At 42.6% G+C, this 21,357-nt stretch overlaps 1 protein-coding gene, 1 long non-coding RNA gene and 1 other non-coding gene across 4 annotated transcripts in view; all 3 read left to right on the top strand.

Annotated features, from left to right (window-relative positions):
• The first annotated feature begins 1,329 nt into the window (after positions 1 to 1,329).
• LOC118363345 (uncharacterized) lies at positions 1,330 to 6,222 on the top strand. Of its 2 annotated transcripts, none has more exons than XR_008087407.1 (13): positions 1,330 to 1,451; positions 2,616 to 2,728; positions 2,865 to 2,904; positions 3,067 to 3,113; positions 3,358 to 3,446; positions 3,643 to 3,680; positions 3,849 to 3,913; positions 4,126 to 4,167; positions 4,279 to 4,320; positions 4,679 to 4,725; positions 5,066 to 5,091; positions 5,270 to 5,353; positions 5,661 to 6,222. It is a non-coding gene; the product is annotated as an uncharacterized LOC118363345 (long non-coding RNA). The 2 variants fall into 2 exon arrangements; XR_004821390.2 differs by having other exon boundaries at positions 1,336 to 1,451; positions 2,616 to 2,667.
• LOC118363999 (small nucleolar RNA SNORA74) lies at positions 1,976 to 2,172 on the top strand. The gene has a single exon (XR_004821502.1). It is a non-coding gene; the product is annotated as a small nucleolar RNA SNORA74 (small nucleolar RNA).
• A 346-nt stretch (positions 6,223 to 6,568) lies between the features above and the next one.
• Positions 6,569 to 21,357, top strand: part of LOC118363336 (fibroblast growth factor receptor-like 1) — a 52,988-nt gene continuing 38,199 nt past the window's right edge. Inside the window, exons 1-2 of the mRNA XM_035744075.1 lie at positions 6,569 to 6,833; positions 6,987 to 7,083. Of these exons, the coding sequence (XP_035599968.1) occupies positions 7,014 to 7,083 (70 nt within the window). The 5' untranslated portion in view covers positions 6,569 to 6,833; positions 6,987 to 7,013. The remainder of the gene's footprint in view (positions 6,834 to 6,986; positions 7,084 to 21,357) is intronic.

A 21,357-nucleotide genomic window follows, 5' to 3' on the forward strand; every position in this document is an offset into this window, starting at 1 on the left:
GTCGAAAGCCTTGGCCAGATCAATGAATACGGCTGCACAGTCATGTTTCTTATCGATGGGGGTTAAGATATCATTTAGGACCTTGAGCGTGGCTGAGGTGCACCCATGACCAGCTCTGAAACCAGATTGCCTAGCAGAGAAGGTATGGTGAGATTCAAAATGGTCGGTAATCTGTTTGTTGACTTGGCTTTCGAAGACCTTAGAAAGGCATGGTAGGATAGATATAGGTCTGTAGCAGTTTGGGTCAAGAGTGCCCCCCCCTTTGAAGAGGGGGATGACCGCAGCTGCTTTCCCATCTTTGGGAATCTCAGACGACACGAAAGAGAGGTTGAACAGGCTAGTAATAGGGGTGGCAACAATTTCGGCAGATAATTTTAGAAAGAAAGGGTCCAGATTGTCTAGCCCGGCTGATTTGTAGGGGTCCAGATTGTTCAGCTCTTTCAGAACATCAGCTGAATGGATTTGGGAGAAGGAGAAATGGGGAAGGCTTGGGCGAGTTGCTGTTGGGGGTGCAGTGCTGGCCAGCCGTAGAAAAATGCTTCTTGAAATTCTCAATTATGGTGGATTTATCAGTGGTGACAGTGTTTCCTATCTTCAGTGCAGTGGGCAGCTGGGAGGAGGTGTTCTTATTCTCCATGGACTTTACAGTGTCCCAGAACTTTTTTGAGTTAGTGTTGCAGGAAGCAAATGTCTGCTTGAAAAAGCTAGCCTTGGCTTTTCTAACTGCCTGTGTATAAAGGTTTCTAGCTTCCCTGAACAGCTGCATATCACGGGGGCACAACCAGTCGTGAATATTTGTTAGCCCATAAGGCGGCGCACAATTGGTCGGGGTTTGGCCGGTGTAAATAAGAATTTGCTCTTAACGGACTTGCCTAGTTAAATAAAGGTTACGTTTAAAAAATAAATAATATCGCAGTAAACTGCGTCACGCGATTACGTGTGGTCCTCCCACTACCACTCGCCGGGAACGCGGGCAGTTTATTGCCGCGTTCAAGACAACTGGGAACTCGTAAATCTCCGATTTCAGTGTGTTCAAAACATCTCAGAACTCGGAAAAAAAATTTGAATGGTCATCCAACTCGGGCATTACCGCGTTCAAAACAACTGGGAAATTGGAAAAATAGATACCAGTGATCTTCAGGTCGGATAGTCGGCGCTCTAGGAGGCCCGAGATCCCGAGTTGGATGACTGTTACAATCGATTTCTCCCATTCGGACCCCCCTTCAATTAATACATTGAAGTCAGATATTCCTAAATTCCCAGTAGTTTTGAACGCGGCATAAGGTCACAGCGCCAACGTTTCTTTCTTGGAGGTATAGACCTATCCCACAATTCACAGCGGAACTGTAGTCTATGGTGCCAACAGGACTATAAATCTGCAAGGGGCTAGAGTTCAGTCCTTTTTTCTCTGACATGACAATGAAGGAGAGTCGTGTTTATTTTGTCGTCTGGTAAGCTTTTCCTGCTTTTAGGACAGTTTGAATGAAAATCCAGTTATTAATGACAACGTTGTAGCTAACTTTAGCTAAATAACACAATTGTGTGGAACTTACAGGGGCAAGGTAGGAATGTTAATTAAACAAACTGCTGGCTAAACGCTAAGTTAGCTAACCAACTTAAATATACGATTAACGTTACCTTGTTCAGGTAGTTACTAGTTTCAATGGCTGCCATTTTACTATTGACTGTTTGAGAGGCAAGTTGGTAAGGCTAACTAACGTTATCTAAATAATTGGCAAGTTTCACATGCAAGGCGATGACACGTGGTGCCACGCAAAATGTCGGCCAAGTTTGCTAAAACAGTCATTCACTACCATATGTTTCATAGTGCTTTGTCAGAAGTGATACTTTTTACCTAGACATGTTAGGAGATATGGAAGGGCTGCAAGTGGGAATAACTTGATCCCCTTCAAGGGAACTGTTTCCCACATCCTAACATTCTAGACTTAGCAAATCACGATTGGCTAATTCGTGACCCAGTAGTAGTCAGCTGTACAGGCCAGCCCCATGCCTGAGTTAGTGTTACACTGCTGGGAGAGAAAGGCTCAGCTAATGTAGCGTGGTCCAGCAGACACTGTTTTAGTGGCTGTTGGTGCCGAGCTGTAGCGGAGCTGTGCCCCTCTGAGTGGGCTGTACCCACACTGGGGCAACCCTAGTAGAAGGGCTAACAAATATTCTTATTTAATACAGCCACATCTAGTTACTAGTGAATTTATATTCTACTCATTTATTATTTCAGGAAATCCTGCTGAATGAATTCCAACTAGATTCCAACATGTTGGGTTCTTCTGTAGCTCAGTTGGTAGAGCATGACGCTTGTAACGCCAGGGTAGTGGGTTCGATCCCCGGGACCACCCATACGTAGAATGTATGCACACATGACTAAGTCGCTTTGGATAAAAGCGTCTGCTAAATGGCATATATTATTATTAACTATTGAGGGTGAGATTAAGAATATTGTTAATGGGAATGTTTTGTGCAGTGATTTAACACATTCTTGTGTATGTTGATGAACCTTTGACACAGCACAATTCTCTATGCTTGTCTACATATTACTTGCTTATATTTATATGGCTTGTAGTGCAATGTCTAAGCATTTGTTCTTTGCATTTCAGGAACTTTAATCTCTCAATTAAAGTCTCTTCAACTCTATACAATGTTTTGAAGGTGAGGACGTCTCAGTAGTGTTGGTGAAACTCCATGAACAAGTTCTTTAATGTGCAGTGATGTGAGCATTATAGCTTTAACCCAGCTTTCTTACTGGCGGTGACGACTTTTCAATTCTGAGCATGTTTTTAATGGCTGTTATGGCCGCTACATTGTGTTTGTGCTGTAAGGATCAACTATCAATTATTTTGTTTCAGGAGAGCCTAACTGAAATATTACTTTACAACTCCATTGAAGGTGAGGATGGATCAGACTTATAGCCAAAAGACATGTACTGTGCAGTGATATTTATCACCTACTTATTGTCTAGTGAAGAACCTTCGGAACCCTAAGCACATTTCGTTCCTGAATACCTCACGTCTACATTCTGTGTATATATTGTTTTCCTTCATCCTCCAGACAACACATCGGATTGCTTTGGCGGGATTTGATGGCTTTATTTAAAGGTAATGTACCTATACCATGTGGATTGTCTTTTGGCCCCAAGCTGTACTCATAATCATGGCAGAGGCTACTTCCTCGTTGGTGATCTCTTTTCCTTGGGAGAATAACCCAGGACTTTGGCACAGTTTGAAGTAGTCTCCATCTACAACAATCTGACTAGAAGACCTGAGACACTTTTACTTGTAATATGTTGAAACTAAACTAATGTGTTGCTGTGTAATGAGATTGGTTTGTGTACCTCAACAGGATTGTTCCTATCTGGACTCGAATGGGGGTATATAGACTTCCGCATCCTGCAGGTGACTCCCTAAACTCCAGGCCAGACCAAGTGCAAGGTAATGACCTTTGAACATGTTGATTTCTGAACCCAAATGGTACTGTCATAACTTAATGTGTGCTGATGAGAGCTTTATAGCTTTAACCCAGCTTTCTTACTGTTGGTGAAGACGAGTTAACTCTGAGCACAATTTTGTAAGTGCTGTTACTGTGTACAGTATTTATTATAACTAATTCAATATCTTTGCATTTCAGGACTACTTGCCAACTACGGAATGCTTCAACTATTCAAGGTGACGGTGGGCAATATTTTACTAAGACATGTACTGTGCAGTGATGACTTGTATCACCTACTTGATGTCTAGTGAAGAACCTTCGGAACCCTGAGCACAACTTCCTGAATGACTCTTACTGTTTGTTCTTGTATATATTGCTCATAGGCTTTCTCCTTTCCTCCTCAGGAATAATGTAGATGAGACTGGAGATGCTTCGGCTGTTTTGGTGGCTTATTTGGAGTCGATGCAAGGTAATGCACTCTAAACATCTGTGATTCTCCAACCCAAACGGTACTTCCATATACATGCTGTGCAGTGATGCAAGCATTATAGCTTTAACCCAGCTTTCTTACTGCTGGTGACGACTTTTCAATTCTGAGCACGTTTGTAATGGCTGTTATGGCCGCTACATTGTGTTTGTGCTTTAAGGATCATTCCTGACGCAATTGTTTTGGTCTTTCAGGGAAACCTGACTACGAACTATTACTTTACCACGCCATTGAAGGTGAGGCTGGATCAATTATACTAAAAGGCGTGGTGTGATATTTATCACCTAGTGAAGAACCTTTGGAACCCTGAACACAACTCTTCCTGAATGACTGACTCTTTTCCTCAGGAATAATGGAGATGCTTGGGCTGGATTGATAGTCGCTACAAGGTAATTACTTTTAAATAGGGGATTTCTGGACCCAAATGGTACAGTGCACTGATGAGAGCTTCATAACTTTAACCCAGCCTTACTGTTGAAGACTTGTCAATGCTGAGCACAGTTTGCAGTGACTGTTACTGTGCATAGTATTTTATAAGGACTTAATTTTACTTCAGGTAGATTTACACTTTAGTGGGATGCCACAGCTCCATTCAAGCTATGAATGGGTTAGAATGATTGTAGCTTAACATCACGAATGTACTGCATTTAACTTTACTGACTTGTGAAGAACCCGGAGCACAGTTCTTTCCTGACTGTCAGTCAACTTTCATCTGTATTGTTCATATCCTTCTCCTTCATCTTCCAGACAAAGCATTGTGTTACTTCGACAGGATTCGATGGCTTGATTTAAAGGTAATGTACCTACCTATACCATGTGGATTGTCTTTTGGACCCAAGCTGTACTCATAATCATGGCAGAGGCTACTTCCTCGTTGGTGATCTCTTTTCCTTGGGAGAATAGCCCAGGACTTTGGCACAGTTTGAAGTAGTCTCCATCTACAACAATCTGACTAGAAGACCTGAGACACTTTTACTTGTAATATGTTGAAACTAATCTGTCGCTGTGATAAGAGCTTTATAGCTTTAACCCAGCTTTCTTACTGTTGGCGAAGACTAACGCTGAGCACATTTTCTAATGGCTGTTACTGTGTGAAGTATTTATTATAACTAATTCGATTTCTTTGCATTTCAGGACAACTTGCCAGCTATGATTTCAAGGTGAGGATGGGTGAGGTTCTGTAGCTGAAAGACATGTACTGTGCAGTGATGATGACATTTATCACCTACTTATTGTCTAGTGAAGAACCTTCGGAACCCTGAGCACACTTCTTTCCTGAATACCTCAACGTCTACATTCTGTGTACATATAGTTAATATTTTCCTTCATCTTCGACAGACAAAGGGGCGGCAGGTAGCCTAGTGGTTAAAGCGTTGGACTTGTAACCATAAGGTTGCCAGATCGAATCCCTGAGCTGACAAGGTAAATATGTCAAAATAAGAATTTGTTTACTGACTTGCCTAGTTAAAGGTAAAATAAAACAGCATTGATTTGCTTGGACAGGATTGACAGCTTGATTAAAGATAATGTACCTAGAATATCTGGAGTGATTTAGTTTTGGACCCAAGCTTGTACTCATAATCATGACACAGGCTACGTCTCCTTTGATCTCTTTTCCTTGAGAATAACACTGGACTTTGGCACAGTTTGACTTCTCCATCTAAAATCTAACTGGAAGACCCAAGACATTTGTAATGTTGTATGTATTCTAATGTGTCTTTGTATGTAGCTCCACAGGTTTGTTCCTGTCTGGATTTGAATGGGGTATAGACTGATGCATCCTGCAGGTGATTGGCAACACCAGACCACTTGGCTTGACCACCACTGGCAGGGTTCAGTGACGTGTGGATCAATGGGCAATCCCTGTGGTTATATCTTTGGGTTTGGCATATTTAGGGTGGAATATTTTATGACTGGGTTTAATGATTTATAAGACACAATGCTTTTTCTTGAGCAAATCAGACAGGCTGAGATTATTTGGTATTTTGGTCGGGTGCAGTTTAATATAAATCCCCAGTCAGAGGGTTTAGTAATTGCGGGTGAACAAAAGCTGACCTGCACTAGTTCATATGACCAACTGTTCTATCCTGGGCAGTGGAGCATTGCATAATCCTGACATGTCAGTGTTTCTGAACAAATGTACCACAATGAAATGATTGTATTACCTCAATTGTGGGCCCAACTGTATGTGAAATGATTTTCCAATGGTGTAAAATAAAATTATCCTTATCAGTCATGTCATAAATCCATAACTGATTGTTTAACTTTTTAATAAAGACAATGGCACAACAGACATGACTCATTGTGGTTACCTCAAATGAATCCATGTACAATAAATTCGTTTTTGGCTCTGCAGACTAAGTGTTTAAAGGTCATATTTTGGGAGAATGTTTGGCCTTTGCGTGCCGATAATACTTTGCTGGATGTCTAATTGGACGGTTGATTTGAAAATTGCAGTGAATGTTTTACAATCTTTACGGTTTCGAGGGAAGATGCCACATTGCAAAGTAATTAAATGCACCAACCCGATGGGGGCGCCGGTGAGGAGCAGCGCTCGAGCCGGTCCAGCATTGGCCAATGGTATGCCACAGCTGTTTCTGGAAAAACTCGTGCATGTTCCTCATGGCGAAAGGGATTCAGAAGGGCACACCAGGAATGAAGAGAGCAGTGCGCCGCAAAACGGAACTTTTGCTTTTTGTGAGTGGCGTTTTGTACCCTTTTTTTTATCAGTTACTACGTGGGCAGGTCATTAATATATATGAATTCTTTTCAAACTGGAGGATAACCATACCGATGTAACTGATTGTACAATATATTGGATTATTACTTGTGACTTGACAGTCAACGAATTGTTTACATCAGTTCAGTGGAAAGCATCTGGCTGGCAGAGGAGACCCAACATGTGAGTGTGCCCACTGTGCTCTCTTCACTGAAATTGTCTGTACATTCAATTATGTCAATGTGGAGATGACATTTCAACGTAATTGGGTTAACCCAATCAGGGTTCTTACGTACATTTGTCATTGAATTCTATATTTTGCCCATTTTCTTTCAGAACCGAATTAAACCGCAGTTGCTGAAAATGTTCTCTAAGGATGGATGCCTGGCTGTGTGTACAGTGATATGTATTCTGTCATCAAGTGAGGCTAGAGGTAAGGGATCAACTTCTTGTTACCTTTGTGCAGTGCATTCAATGTCACAAATAATCTAAACGAAATATGGAAAGAATTATCAGCTTTCGTCTGTCCTCATTGTACAAATACATATCAAAATATATATCCATTTGAAAAGCTGAATAATATGTGGATGTGACACTGCACATTTTTGACATATATAATCTTTTACACTTTATATACGGCGAACGGTGCTGTTTAAGATGACGGAGGATTCTTTTTTTTCTTTAATGAGCATGGCCTAATTTCTATTACATCATATTGGATGACTGTCATTCATATTCCATTCACCCAGTTCAATGTAACATCGATAGGTGTAGGCTACTACGTGATACTCAAATTTTCCCTATACCCATCACGAGGTTGTTGCAACCTGGCCTATGAATGAAAGTTTACAATGTAGCTGCACACAGTTTGAGAGAAAATGTTGAGGTGACAGACCACATTGCACACACACTCTTACCTGCATCGAGCTGATCTAGGGTGTAGTCATTCGTCCAACAGTTTGCTTCCGTTTAAGAAACGTTTTTCAACAGATTCTGCAGTATAGCCGTTACACCGGTGAGCCCCAGTGGAAATAAATTAATAAAACCAAACATTTACCTTGACTTAAGAGTTCCAGTCTTGTGCTGGATAGTCATAACCATATAGCTAACATAGCATCCCTCTGTTTGAGCCGGTTGTTTCAAGTAGGCTAAACTAGCTAGCTAAATTAAACTGAAAGTTTAAAAAAAGAAATCTCTCTCTTGTTTCTTCTTCATCTTTGAAGAAAATATTTGGTAAGAACTGTTTTTCTCTCTCTTTGAGTCAACCACTCACCACATTTTATGCACGGCAATGCTAGCTAGCTGTAGCTTATGCTTTCAGTACTAGATTCATTCTCAGATCCTTTGATTGGATGGACAACATGTCAGTTCATGCTGCAAGAGCTCTGATAGGTTGGAGCACGTCCTCTGGAAATTGTCATAATTACTGTGTAAGTATGGAAGGGGGTGAGAACCACGAGCTTCCTAGTTTTTGTATTGAAGTCAATGTACCAAGCGGGGGATGGAAACTAGCTGTCCTCCAGCTAGATTATGCTGTTGAGGCCTCTGTATACATTAATTGCAGAACTGTGTTTTAAGAAATTATTTGGTGATGTGAATATATTTAGTAAAGTTCTTTCTAAAAAGTACAACTTTTTTTCATGTTTTACAATTTTTATGAAATTCACTGAGGAGGATGGTCCTCCCCTTCCTCCTCTGAGGAGCCTCTGCAGAATTAGCACCATAGATCATACTGTGTTTCCAAGCAGACACTAGTTGATTATTGTTTATATATACAGTACCAGTCAAAAGTTTGGACACCTACTCATTCAAGGGTTTTTCTTTATTTTTTTACTCTTTTCTACATTGTAGTGAAGACATCAGAACTATGAAATAACACGTATGGAATCATGTAGTGACCAAAAAAGTGTTAAACAAATCAAAATATATTTTAGATTCTTCAAAGGAGCCACCCTTTGCCTTGATGACAGCTTTGCACACTCTTGGCATTCTCTCAACCAGCTTCATGAGGAATGATTTTCCAACAGTCTTGAATGAGTTCCCACATATGCTGAGTACTTGTTGGCTACTTTTCCTTCACTCTGCAGTCCAACTCATCCCAAACCATCTCAACTGGGTTGAAGTTGGGTGAATGTGGAGGCCAGGTCATCTGAGGCAGCACTCCATCGCTCTCCTTGGTCAAATAACTCTTACACAGCCAACAGGTGTGTTTGGGGTCATTGTCCTGTTGACAAACAAATGATAGTCCCACTAAGCGCAAACCATATGGGATGGCGTGTCGATGCAGAATGTTGTGGAAGCCATGCTGGTGAAGTGTGCCTTGAATTCTAAATAAATCACATAAATCACCAAAGGACAGATTTCCACCGGTCTAATGTCCATTGCTATTGTTTCTTGGCCCAAGCAAGTCTGTTCTTCTTATTGGTGTCCTTTAGTAGTGTTTTTTTTTGCAGCAATTCGACCATGAAGGCCTGATTCACGCAGTCTCCTCTGAACAGTTGATGTTGAGATGTCTGTTACTTGAACTCTGTGAAGCATTTATTTGGGCTGCAATCTAAGGTGCAGTTAACTCTAATCAACTTATCCTCTGCAGCAGATGTACACTACTGTTCAAAAGTCACTTAGAAATGCCCTTGTTTTTTAAATAAATTTGTAAAAAAAATGGTCCATTAAAATAACATCAAATTGATCAGAAATACAGTGTAGACATCGTTAATGTTGTAAATGACTATTGTAGCTGGAAACGGCAGATTTTTTTATGTAATATCTACATAGGTGTACAGAGGCCCATTATCAGCAACCATCACTTCTGTGTTTCAATGGCACGTTGTTTTAGCTAATCCAAGTTTATCATTTTAAAAGGCTATTGATCATTAGAAAACCCTTTTGCAACCCTTTTATGTTAGCACAGCATATATATATATATATATAACGCAACATATAAAGTATTGGTCCCATGTTTCATGAGCTAACATAAAATATCCCAGAAATGTTCCATACTCACAAAATGTGTATTTCTCTCATGTTGTTTCATTAACTGTTAGTGAGCATTTCTTCTTTGCCAAGATAATCTAGCCACCTTACAGGTGTGGCATATCAAGAAGCTGATTAAACAACATGATCATTGCACCTTGTGCTGGGGACAATAAAAGGCCACACTAAAATGTGCAGTTATGTCACACAACACAATGCCACAGATGTTTCAGTTTTGAGGGAGCGTGCAATTGGCATGCTGTCCACAGGAATGTCCACCAGATCTGTTGCCAGATAATTGAATGTTCATTCCTCCAATGTCTTTTTAGAGAATTTGTCAGTACGTACAACCGGCCTCACAACCACAGACCAAGTGTATGGCTTTGTGTGGGTGAGTGGTTTGCTGATGTCGACATTGTATGCCCCATGGTGGAGGTGGGATTATGGTGTGGGCAGGCATACTACGGACAGCAAACACAATTGCATTTTATCGATGGCCATTTAAATGCACAGAAATACCGTGACGAGATCCTGAGGCCCATTGTTAGGCCCATATTCCGTAAGCTATCTTTGACCAACTGATGCATATCTGTATTCCCAGTAAACTGAAATCCATAGATTAGGGCCTAATGAATTTATTTCAATTGACTGATTTCCTCATATGAATTGTAACTCAGTAAAGTCTTTGAAATTGTTGCATGTTGCATTTATATTGTTTATATTATTTTTTTTATTATTATTATTCATTTGTTTAACCTACAGTTGAAGTCGGAAGTGTACATACACTTTGGTTGGAGTCATTAAAACTCGTTTAATGCACAAATTTCTTGTTAACAAACTATAGTTTTGGCAAGTCAGTTAGGACATCTACTTTGTGCATGACACAAGTCATTTTTCCAACAATTGTTTACAGACAGATTATTGCACTTATAATTCACTGTATCACAATTCCAGTGGGTCAGAAGTTTACATACACTAAATTGACTGTGCCTTTAAACAGCTTGGAAAATTCCAGAAAATGATGTCATGGCTTTAGAAGCTTCTGATAGGCTAATTGACATCATTTGAGTCAATTGGAGGTGTACCTGTGGATGTATTTCAAGGCCTATCTTCAAACTCCGTGCCTATTTGCTTGACATCATGGTAAAAACCACAAGAAATCAGCCAAGACCTCAGAAAAAAATTGTAGACCTCCACAAGTCTGGTTCATCCTTGGGGAGCAATTTCCAAACGCCTGGAGGTACCACGTTCATCTGTACAAACAATAAACACAATAGGACCATGCAGCCGTCAATACCGCTCAGGAAGGAGGGGCGTTTTTATTTTACCTTTATTTAACCAGGCAAGTCAGTTAAGAACAAATTCTTATTTTCAATGACGGCCTGGGAACAGTGGGTTAACTGCCTGTTCAGGGGCAGAACGACAGATTTGTACCTTGTCAGCTTAGGGATTTGAACTTGCAACCTACCGGTTACTAGTCCAACACCCTAACCACTAGGCTACCCTGCTGCCCTGTCTCTTAGAGATGACTATACTTTGGTGTGAAAAGTGTGTCACGTTCAACCTTAGTTCCTTTATTATGTCTTCGTGTTAGTTTGGTCAGGGCGTGAGTTGGGGTGGGTAGTCTATGTTCTTTTTTCTATGTTGTATTTCTGTGTTTGGCCTGGTATGGTTCTCAATTAGAGGCAGCTGTCGATCGTTGTCTCTGATTGAGAATCATACTTAGGTAGCCTGTTTTCCCCATGTTGGTTGTGGGTGATTATTTTCCCTGTCAGTGATTGCTCCATGCCGGACTGTGTAGGTTTCCATTTATTATCTTATTCTTTTGTTTTCTGTGTTCAGTTATATTTCATTAAAATTATATTATGGACACTTACAACGCTGCGTATTGCTCCGATCCTTCCTACTCCTCCTCAGAAGAGGAGGACGAAAACTGTTACAAAGTGCAAATCAATCCCAGAACAACAGCAAATTACCTTGTGAAGATGCTGAAAGAAACAGGTACAAAAGTATCTATATCCACAGTAAAACGAGTCCTATATCGACATAACCTGAAAGGCCGCTCAGCAAGGAAGAAGCCACTGCTCCAAAACCGCCATAAAAAAGCCCAACTACGGTTTGCAACTGCACATGGGGACAATAATTTTACTTTTTGGAGAAATGTCCTCTGGTCTGATGGAACAAAAATAGAACTGTTTGGCCATGATGGCCATCGTTATGTTTGGAGGAAAAAGGGGGAGGCTTGCAAGCTGTAGAACACCATCCCAACCGTGAAGCACGAGGGTGGCAGCATCATGTTGTGGTGGTGCTTTGATGTAGGAGGGACTGGTGCACTTCAGAAAATAGATGGAATCATGAGGCAGGAACATTGTGGATATGTTGAAGCAACCTCTCAAGACATTAATGATCTGTACATTAATGATCTGCCTTCTGTCTGTACTGGGTCTGAAGTTCAAATGTATGCAGATGATACAGTGATATATGTGCATGCAAAGAGCAAACAACAAGCTGCACAAGAACTCACTACTGTAATGGTCCAGGTTACAAAGTGGCTCAGTGACTCGTGTTTGCATCTCAATGTGAAAAAATCTGTTTGCATGTTCTTCACAAAGAGGGCAACAGATGCTACTGAGCCAGATGTCTATGTGTCAGGGGAGAAGCTCCAGGTGGTATCCGATTTTAAGTACCTTGGCATCATACTTGATTCCAACCTCTCTTTTAAAAAGCATGTGAAAAAGGTAATTCAAATAACTAAATTCAACCTAGCTAATTTCCGATTTATACGAAATTGTTTGACTACAGAGGTAGCAAAACTGTACTTCAAATCTATGATACTCCCCCACTTAACATACTGCTTGACTAGTTGGGCCCAAGCTTGCTGTACAACATTAAAACCTATTCAGTCTGTCTACAAACAGGCTCTCAAAGTGCTTGATAGGAAGCCCAATAGCCATCATCATTGTCACATCCTTAGAAAGCATGAGCTCTTGAGTTGGTAAAATCTTGTGCAATACACCGACGCATGTCTTGTATTCAAGATCCTTAATGGCCTGGCTCCCCCTCCACTCAATATTTTTTTGTTAAACAGAAAACCCAGACATATGGCAGCAGATCCACAAGGTCTGCCATGAGAGGTGACTGTATAGTTCCCCTAAGGAAAAACACCTTTAGTAAATCTGCATTCTCTGTGAGAGCTTCCCATGTCTGGAATACACTGCCATCAGACACACATAACTGCACCACATATCACACTTTCACAAAATGCTTGAAGACATGGCTAAAGGTCAATCAGATTTGTGAACATGGTCCCTAGCTGTGTGTTGCCGCTTTCCATGTTGTCTGTTGTCTGTAGCTTGTGAGGTGTGGAAACACTTTGTTGCTTTTATGAATTTTGTCTTGCTGCTTTTTGTTCTATGTTGCTCTGTCTGTATGCTACGTCTTGCTTGTCCTATGTTGCTCTGTCTGTATGCTATGTCTTGCTTGTCCTATGTTGCTATGTTTTGCTTGTTCTATGTTGCTATTGTCTATATTGTAATTGTTTTTAATAACCTGCCCAGGGACTGCGGTTGAAAATTAGCCGGCTGGCTAAAACCGGCACTTTTACTGAAACGTTGATTAATGTGCACTGTCCCTGTAAAAATAAAAAACCAACTTAAACTCAAACTCAAACATCGGTCAGGAAGGTAAAGCTTGGTCGCAAATGGGTCTTCCAAATGGACAATGACCCCAAGCATACTTCCAAAGTTGTGGCAAAATGGCTTAAGGACAACAAAGTCAAGGTATTGGAATGGCCATCACAAAGCCCTGACCTCAATCCTATAGAACATTTGTGGGTAGGACTGAAAAAGCGTCTGCGAGCAAGGAGACCTACAAACCTGACTCGGTTACACCAGCTCTGTCAGGAGAAATGGGCCAAAATCCGTCCAACTTATTGTGGGAAGCTTGTGGAAAGCTACCCAAAATGTTTGACCCAAGTTAAACAATTTAAAGGCAATGGTACCAAATACTTATTGAGTGTATGTAAACTTCTGACCCACTGGGAATGTGATGAAATAAATAAAAGCTGAAATCATTCTCTCTACTATTATTCTGACATTTCACATTCCTTAAATAAAGTGGTGATCCTAACTGACCTAAGACCAGGAATGTTTACTAGGATTAAATGTCGGGAATTGTGAAAAACCGAGTTTAAATGTATTTGGCTAAAGTGTATGTAAACTTCTGACTTCAACTGTAATTATTTTCAGCAAATAGTTTTTTTTATTAATAATTATGTTTACAATACTTCCAATTGCACATTGAAATTTACTGTAAGGTCCAGAAAAAATTGTCTCAGTGGTAAATCTGTTTAATGAATAACTGCTCACCCAGAGAGAGTGGCCTGCGCTGTGTTTACAGACCACGGGGCTGCACATAAATGTGGCTTTTGAAGCAACCCAGTTTTCATCAGTGGAGGAAGGAGGCTGTCCGAGAGCAAGCATGCCTTTTCTTGGAGTTGCTGTGGAAATATAGAGGTACCTAAGTTTGTATCTCCTGCCAAGTTGAAAGCTGTTAACGTATATCAAAGCAGGGCTGATGACATCTGCTGGGCTGTGTGGGTAAACCAGGGGAACAAGTGTTGCTTTATACGGAGCTGATGGTCTGGCCTCTGTGATCCTCTAGTCTACCCTGCTGACTCTAGTAGACTCAATGCCACTGGCACTGACATTTCAAATCAAATTTTATTTGTCACATGCACCGAATACTGTGAAATGCTTACTTACAATCCCTAAACTTACAATGTAATTAAAAAAATAATAAGAGTGAAGAAAAAATATTTACTAAATAAACTAAAGTAAAAAATAAAATAAAATATCAACAATTAACGAGGCTATATACAGGGGGTACCGGTACTGAGTCAATGTGCTGGGGTACAGGTTAGTCAAGGTAATTGAGGTAATATGTACATGTAGATAGGGGTAAAGTGACTATGCATAGATAATATATAATAAATAGCGAGTAGCAGAGGCATAAAAAAGGGGGGGGGTGATGCAAATATTCCGGGTAGCCATTTGATTGGAGGCTAGAAGCTGCTTAGAAGCTTTTTGGTGCTCCGGTACTGCTTCCCATGCGGTAGCTGAGAGAACAGTCTATGACTTGGGTGGCTGGAGTCTTTGGCTATTTTTAGGGCTATAGAGGTCCTGGATGGCAGGAAGCTTGGCCCCAGTGATGTACTGGGCCATACACACTACCCTCTGTAGCTCCTTGCGGTCGGGGCCGAGATTTTGCCATACCAGACAGTGATGCAACCAGTCAGGATGCTCTTGATGTTGCAGCTATATAACCTTTTGAGGATCTGAGGACCCATGCCAAATCTTTTCAGTCTCCTGAAGGAAAATAGGTGTTTTCGTGCCCTCTTCACGGCGTGTATGGACCATGATAGTTTGTTGGTGATGGGGACACCAAGGAACTTGAAACTCTCAACCTGCTCCACTACAATTGTTTGACTACAGAGGTAGCAAAACTGTACTTCAAATCTATGATACTCCCCCACTTAACATACTGCTTGACTAGTTGGGCCCAAGCTTGCTGTACAACATTAAAACCTATTCAGTCTGTCTACAAACAGGCTCTCAAAGTGCTTGATAGGAAGCCCAATAGCCATCATCATTGTCACATCCTTAGAAAACATGAGCTCTTGAGTTGGGAAAATCTTGTGCAATACACCGACGCATGTCTTGTATTCAAGATCCTTAATGGCCTGGTTCCCCCTCCACTCAATATTTTTGTTAAACAGAAAACCCAGACATATGGCAGCAGATCCACAAGGTCTGCCATGAGAGGTGACTGTATAGTTCCCCTAAGGAAAAGCACCTTTAGTAAATCTGCATTCTCTGTGAGAGCTTCCCATGTCTGGAATACACTGCCATCAGACACACATAACTGCACCACATATCACACTTTCACAAAGTGCTTGAAGACATGGCTAAAGGTCAATCAGATTTGTGAACATGGTCCCTAGCTGTGTGTTGCCACTTTCCATGTTGTCTGTAGCTTGTGAGGTGTGGAAACACTTTGTTGCTTTTATGAATTTTTGTCTTGCTGCTTTTTGTTCTATGTTGCTCTGTCTGTATGCTATGTCTTGCTTGTCCTATGTTGCTATGTTGCTATGTCTATGGTGCTATTGTCTATATTGTAATTGTTTTTAATAACCTGCCGAGGGACTGCGGTTGAAAATTAGCCGGCTGGCTAAAACCGGCACTTTTACTGAAACGTTGATTAATGTGCACTGTCCCTGTAAAAATAAAATAAACTAAAAAATAAACTAAACTACAGCTCCGTCGATGAGAATGGGGGCGGGCTCGGCCCTCCTTTTCCTGTCGTCCACGATATCCCCAGAATTGCGCTGTTGGTCTGGCCTCTGTGATCCTCTAGTCTACCCTGCTGACTCAGGGTCACTGGCACTGACATGTCACCAGTATGTCAGGAAATAAAATCTAAATTCAGGAAACAACAAGCACAGTCCAAAGTGAATGATTGTTTGTTTAATTTGAAGCAACATTACATTTTGTATTTCATTATACCTCATTGGATGGGTATGGCCTATTTGAATTCCCTTTGGATATTAATGTTGAAATTAATTGACTAAATGTTGATTTGAGTGTCAATATTAGGTATAAGGATTTGACTGTTTTTAAACCTTTTTATTCAGTTCAGTATGACACCTGTGATATGTTTCTGAAGTTGACATACCTTCCTTACTGTAGAATTCTCACTATTGCGTCTCAGTGTTTAAGTGTGACATCATCATCCAGGTGGGCTCTGACTAAAGCTACCTGATGACATTCAGAGAGAGACTGATGGGCTCTGACTAAAGCTACCTGATGACATTCAGAGAGAGACTGCTGGGCTGTGACTAAAGCTACCTGATGACATTCAGAGAGAGACTGCTGGGCTCTGACTAAAGCTACCTGATGACATCAGAGAGAGACTGCTGGGCTGTGACTAAAGCTACCTGATGACATTCAGAGAGAGACTGCTGGGCTCTGACTAAAGCTACCTGATGACATTCAGAGATAGACTGCTGGGCTCTGACTAAAGCTACCTGATGACATTCAGAGAGAGACTGCTGGGCTCTGACTAAAGCTACCTGATGACATTCAAAGAGAGACTGCTGGGCTCTGACTAAAGCTACCTGATGACATTCAGAGAGAGACTGCTGGGCTCTGACTAAAGCTACCTGATGACATTCAGAAAGAGACTGCTGGGCTCTGACTAAAGCTACCTGATGACATTCAGAGAGAGACTGCTGGGCTCTGACTAAAGCTACCTGATGACATTCAGAGAGAGACTGCTGGGCTCTGACTAAAGCTACCTGATGACATTCAGAGAGAGACTGCTGGGCTCTGATTAAAGCTACCTGATGACATTCAGAGAGAGACTGCTGGGCTCTGACTAAAGCTACCTGATGACATTCAGAGAGAGACTGCTGGGCTCTGACTAAAGCTACCTGATGACATTCAGAGAGAGACTGCTGGGCTCTGACTAAAGCTACCTGATGACATTCAGAGAGAGAGGCCACCACAAGACTGCTGGGCAAATCAGATCTTGACCTTATTCTGTGGATTAGTCAGTCCATTGTTATCTCTGTTGATCCTTGTGTCTGTTCACTGCACTCCTCTCACACTGTGTGTGTGTGTGTGCTGGAATGGGTGGGTGGGTGATAAAAGGGAAAACACTCTGTTGTCGTTGGATTGCTCCTTTCCTTTCTGCCTTGTGTGTGTGTGTGTGTGTGTGTGTGTGTGTGTGCGTGTGTGTGTGTGTGTGTGTGCTGGAATGGGTGGGTGGGTGGTAAAAGGGAAAACACTCTGTTGTCGTTGGATTGCTCCTTTCCTTTCTGCCTTGTGTGTGTGTGTGTGTGTGTGTGTGTGGGTGTGTGTGTGTGTGTGTTGTGCTCCTTTGTGTCTGTGTGTGTGTGTGCGTGTGCGTGTGTGTGTGTGTGTGTGCTGGAATGGGTGGGTGGGTGGTAAAAGGAAAACACTCTGTTGTCGTTGGATTGCTCCTTTCCTTTCTGCCTGTGTGTGTGTGTGTGTGTATATGTGTGTGTGTGTATATGTGTGTGTGTGCATGTGTGTGTGTGTGTGTGCTGGAATGGGTGGGTGGTAAAAGGGAAAACACTGTTGTCGTTGGATTGCTCCTTTTCTTTCTGCCTTTGTGTGTGTGTGTGTGTGTGTGTGTGTGTGTGTGTGTGTGTGTGTGTGTGTGTGTGTGTGTGTGTGTGTGTGTGTGTGTGTGTGTGTGTGTGTGTGTGTGTGTGTGTGTGTGTGTGGAATGGGTGTGTGTGAAAACACTGTGTCGTTGGTGTGTTCTGCCTTGTGTGTGTGTGTGTGTGCTGGAATGGGTGGGTGGGTGGTAAAAGGGAAAACACTCTGTTGTCGTTGGATTGCTCCTTTCCTTTCTGCTATGTCTGAGTCATCCTAGGAATGTCATGTCAGAGCCCAGGACGTTGGGAAACGTGTCTCTCTGGCAGTGTAGAGAGACGTGCTATGCGGGAGGTTTGGAACGGGAACAGGTTCATTGTAAAGTACTTGTTTTGATCCAGGTGAGGGATGCAGCCTATTGGGTTTTGTCTCCGTTATGTATTGTCCCTTGCTGGCCTGATATACAAATACCTCTTGTTATTCTGGTGGGTCAGATCAAGAGTTCACAATCCTCATTTCATTGACATTTTCTACAGTGTCAGTGTCATGCATTCAAGTATTTATTTTCCCACAAGAGAGAGTTTGGTGTTTTTGAAGGGCTTCTACTTTTGTGTATGAGTGTGCTTGACATAACTGTTATCATACAGTGTTCACAGTTTCACCATGTGGGCTTAATCCAAAATTCACTTTCCCCTTGTTCACAGTATGAATCCTCCACTAATCATAGTTATGACTCCCGAGACTGAGCAGGGCTCACGAAAGGAAGTCCAGGCAACATGTATGCCATTGACCGCTGAGAAATACCAAGTCCATGCTGGCTGGCCCTCAATGAATGAAGAATGATGCTGCAGGAACAGGCACATCACTGGGTGGGCTAGCATAGATACGCTCCACACACCAGCCAGCGAAGATAAAGTGAACACAGCCAGGTTGTGGAATGTTCTTGTTCCTCCTCTCCCTGGTGCGTCGAGAGAGTTCCTGTTTCTCACTGGCTCTTTGTGGTGTCTGGATTGGAAAGAAGTAGCCCACATTGACCCCCAGACACTAAGGCTCTAGCTAGTCTATCTGCCACTGCCAGCCCAACCCAGCTCAGTGCCCCTATGCTCAGCCACTCTCACCCAGCGTCCATGGCTCTGTGCCGGCTGTCACAGCTCCAGGACCGGCCAGCCATCTGCCGGACCGACATGTTCAGATGGGCTTGGAGATTGCTGGCACTGAGCTGATTTAAAGCTCCAAGTCAACCAGACCGTACCCAAAGCTAATAAATAGGAAGTTGTTTAATTAGTACTTCCACTCAGCGGTACAAAACTCTGAAGAAACGGTTTCTTTCTCCGACGCAGTGACAGTCATGTTTGTTCTTTTTCCTTTTTGTTGTCTTGGACATACATCAAAGAACCCACCTTGCGCTTTAGCCTCTCAATCTGAAAATAATTTAGTTGGTGTAGTGTAGTTGGTGTTAAATGAGACATAGTAACATGCTGCATACTGCACAGTGTCAGTGAGGGAGTGTTTGTGCCATGGCCTCTCCTCCCAGAGACCTCACAGCACAACAAGGCCTTCTGGCCAATCAAGGCCCCTAAACAACCTTGTAACAATGTAATGAATAAATAGGAGATCGGGTTCAGCTGATAGGCACACAGCCAGGCTGCTGATTATACAGGCTCTGCTGAGCTATGGGGACTGACTGGAGCCACGGGGACTGACTGGAGCCACGGGGACTGACTGGAGCAAGGGGACTGACTGGAGCAAGGGGACTGACTGGAGCAAGGGGACTGACTGGAGCAAGGGGACTGACTGGAGCCACGGGGACTGACTGGAGCCACGGGGACTGACTGGGGACTGAATGAGGCCATGGGGACTGACTGGCACCATGGGGACTGGGGATTGGACTGGCCTCTTCAGCCTCTGATGGCCAGCAGTGTAGTCTGGCACAAATCCACTTGTCAGGAGGGTGGAGGATGGATTGAACCCTGGACTTAAGTTTCTTTAAGTTTCCTGGTTACAACTTGTTTAGAAATAAACACTTAAGGCCTCATATCCCAGTATGTTTGAGGTACGTTAGAAGGATTGCAGGCGGCTGCAAACTTGTCTTTTATAACTGATTGTTGTAATACTATCTGTCTTGAGTCCACACTGTTCTGTCCATTCTCTTATGGTATTTCCCCTATCTTCAGAATACCTTCCATGTTCATCTCTTGCCTGATCCGTCTGAGTGCTATTTGCTAGTACCACTTCCAGCTCGCTGTCTGATTATGTGCAGGGTCCTGTTTGAAGGTGTGCACACAGTTAAACAGTATCAGGTTCCCCCTGGGCTTCGCATCGAGGACCTGACAGTGTCTGAAGACGCAAACAAGAGCTGTAGCCAGAGCTGGCTCTCCTCTGACTGCTGTCCTGCTGCCCTGTCTTGCTACTCTGTTCTGCTGCTCTGTCCCTAACAGAGCGGAGGTCCAGTCTCATCCTATAGACAGCCTGAAGACACAGGTAATGCGGAGGGATACCAGGAGGGCTTGGTGTGCCAGGAGAATGACTGATGTCAGCCAGGATATAATGTAGTGCTGTTACTGATGTTTTTAGATTATGACTCATGGGTCAAGCTTATAAGACAAGAGTTTTTGTCAATTGTGTAGATGAATGAAACTCAGACCATTACTGTGGACCTATTGAAGCCTGTTGTCCACCAAGATGACCCTGCTAAAGGCCAATATGTCAGGTATTATACACTTAACACACACATGATCCCATTCAGAGTTAACACAAGCCCACCTTTCTCATATTGTGGTTGTTTTTACATTCTCTCTTAATTTTTGGCCTGGAAACGGACAGCTTGGCTTATGCTCCTGACTGTATTCTCTGGCTCCATACAGTTAGTACTCCGTACAGTTAGTGCTCCGTACAGCTAGTGCTCCATACAGCTAGTGCTCCATACAGCTAGTGCTCCGTACAGTTAGTGCTCCATACAGCTAGTGCTCCATACAGCTAGTGCTCCGTACAGTTAGTGCTCCATACAGTTAGTGCTCCATACAGTTAGTGCTCCGTACAGTTAGTGCTCCGTACAGCTAGTGCTCCATACAGCTAGTGCTCCATACAGCTAGTGCTCCGTACAGTTAGTGCTCCGTACAGCTAGTGCTCCATACAGCTAGTGCTCCGTACAGTTAGTGCTCCGTACAGTTAGTGCTCCGTACAGTTAGTGCTCCGTACAGTTAGTGCTCCGTACAGTTAGTGCTCCGTACAGCTAGTGCTCCGTACAGTTAGTGCTCCGTACAGCTAGTGCTCCGTACAGCTAGTGCTCCGTACAGTTAGTGCTCCGTACAGTTAGTGCTCCGTACAGTTAGTGTTCCATACAGCTAGTGCTCCGTACAGTTAGTGCTCCATACAGTTAGTGCTCCGTACAGTTAGTGCTCCGTACAGTTAGTGCTCCGTACAGTTAGTGCTCCGTACAGCTAGTGCTCCATACAGTTAGTGCTCCGTAAATCTAGTGCTCCGTACAGTTAGTGCGCCGTACAGCTAGTGCTCCATACAGTTAGTGCTCCATACAGTTAGTGCTCCATACAGTT

This window comes from Oncorhynchus keta, chromosome 30, assembly GCF_023373465.1.
Source record: "Oncorhynchus keta strain PuntledgeMale-10-30-2019 chromosome 30, Oket_V2, whole genome shotgun sequence".
Classification (NCBI taxonomy): Eukaryota; Metazoa; Chordata; class Actinopteri; order Salmoniformes; family Salmonidae; genus Oncorhynchus; species Oncorhynchus keta.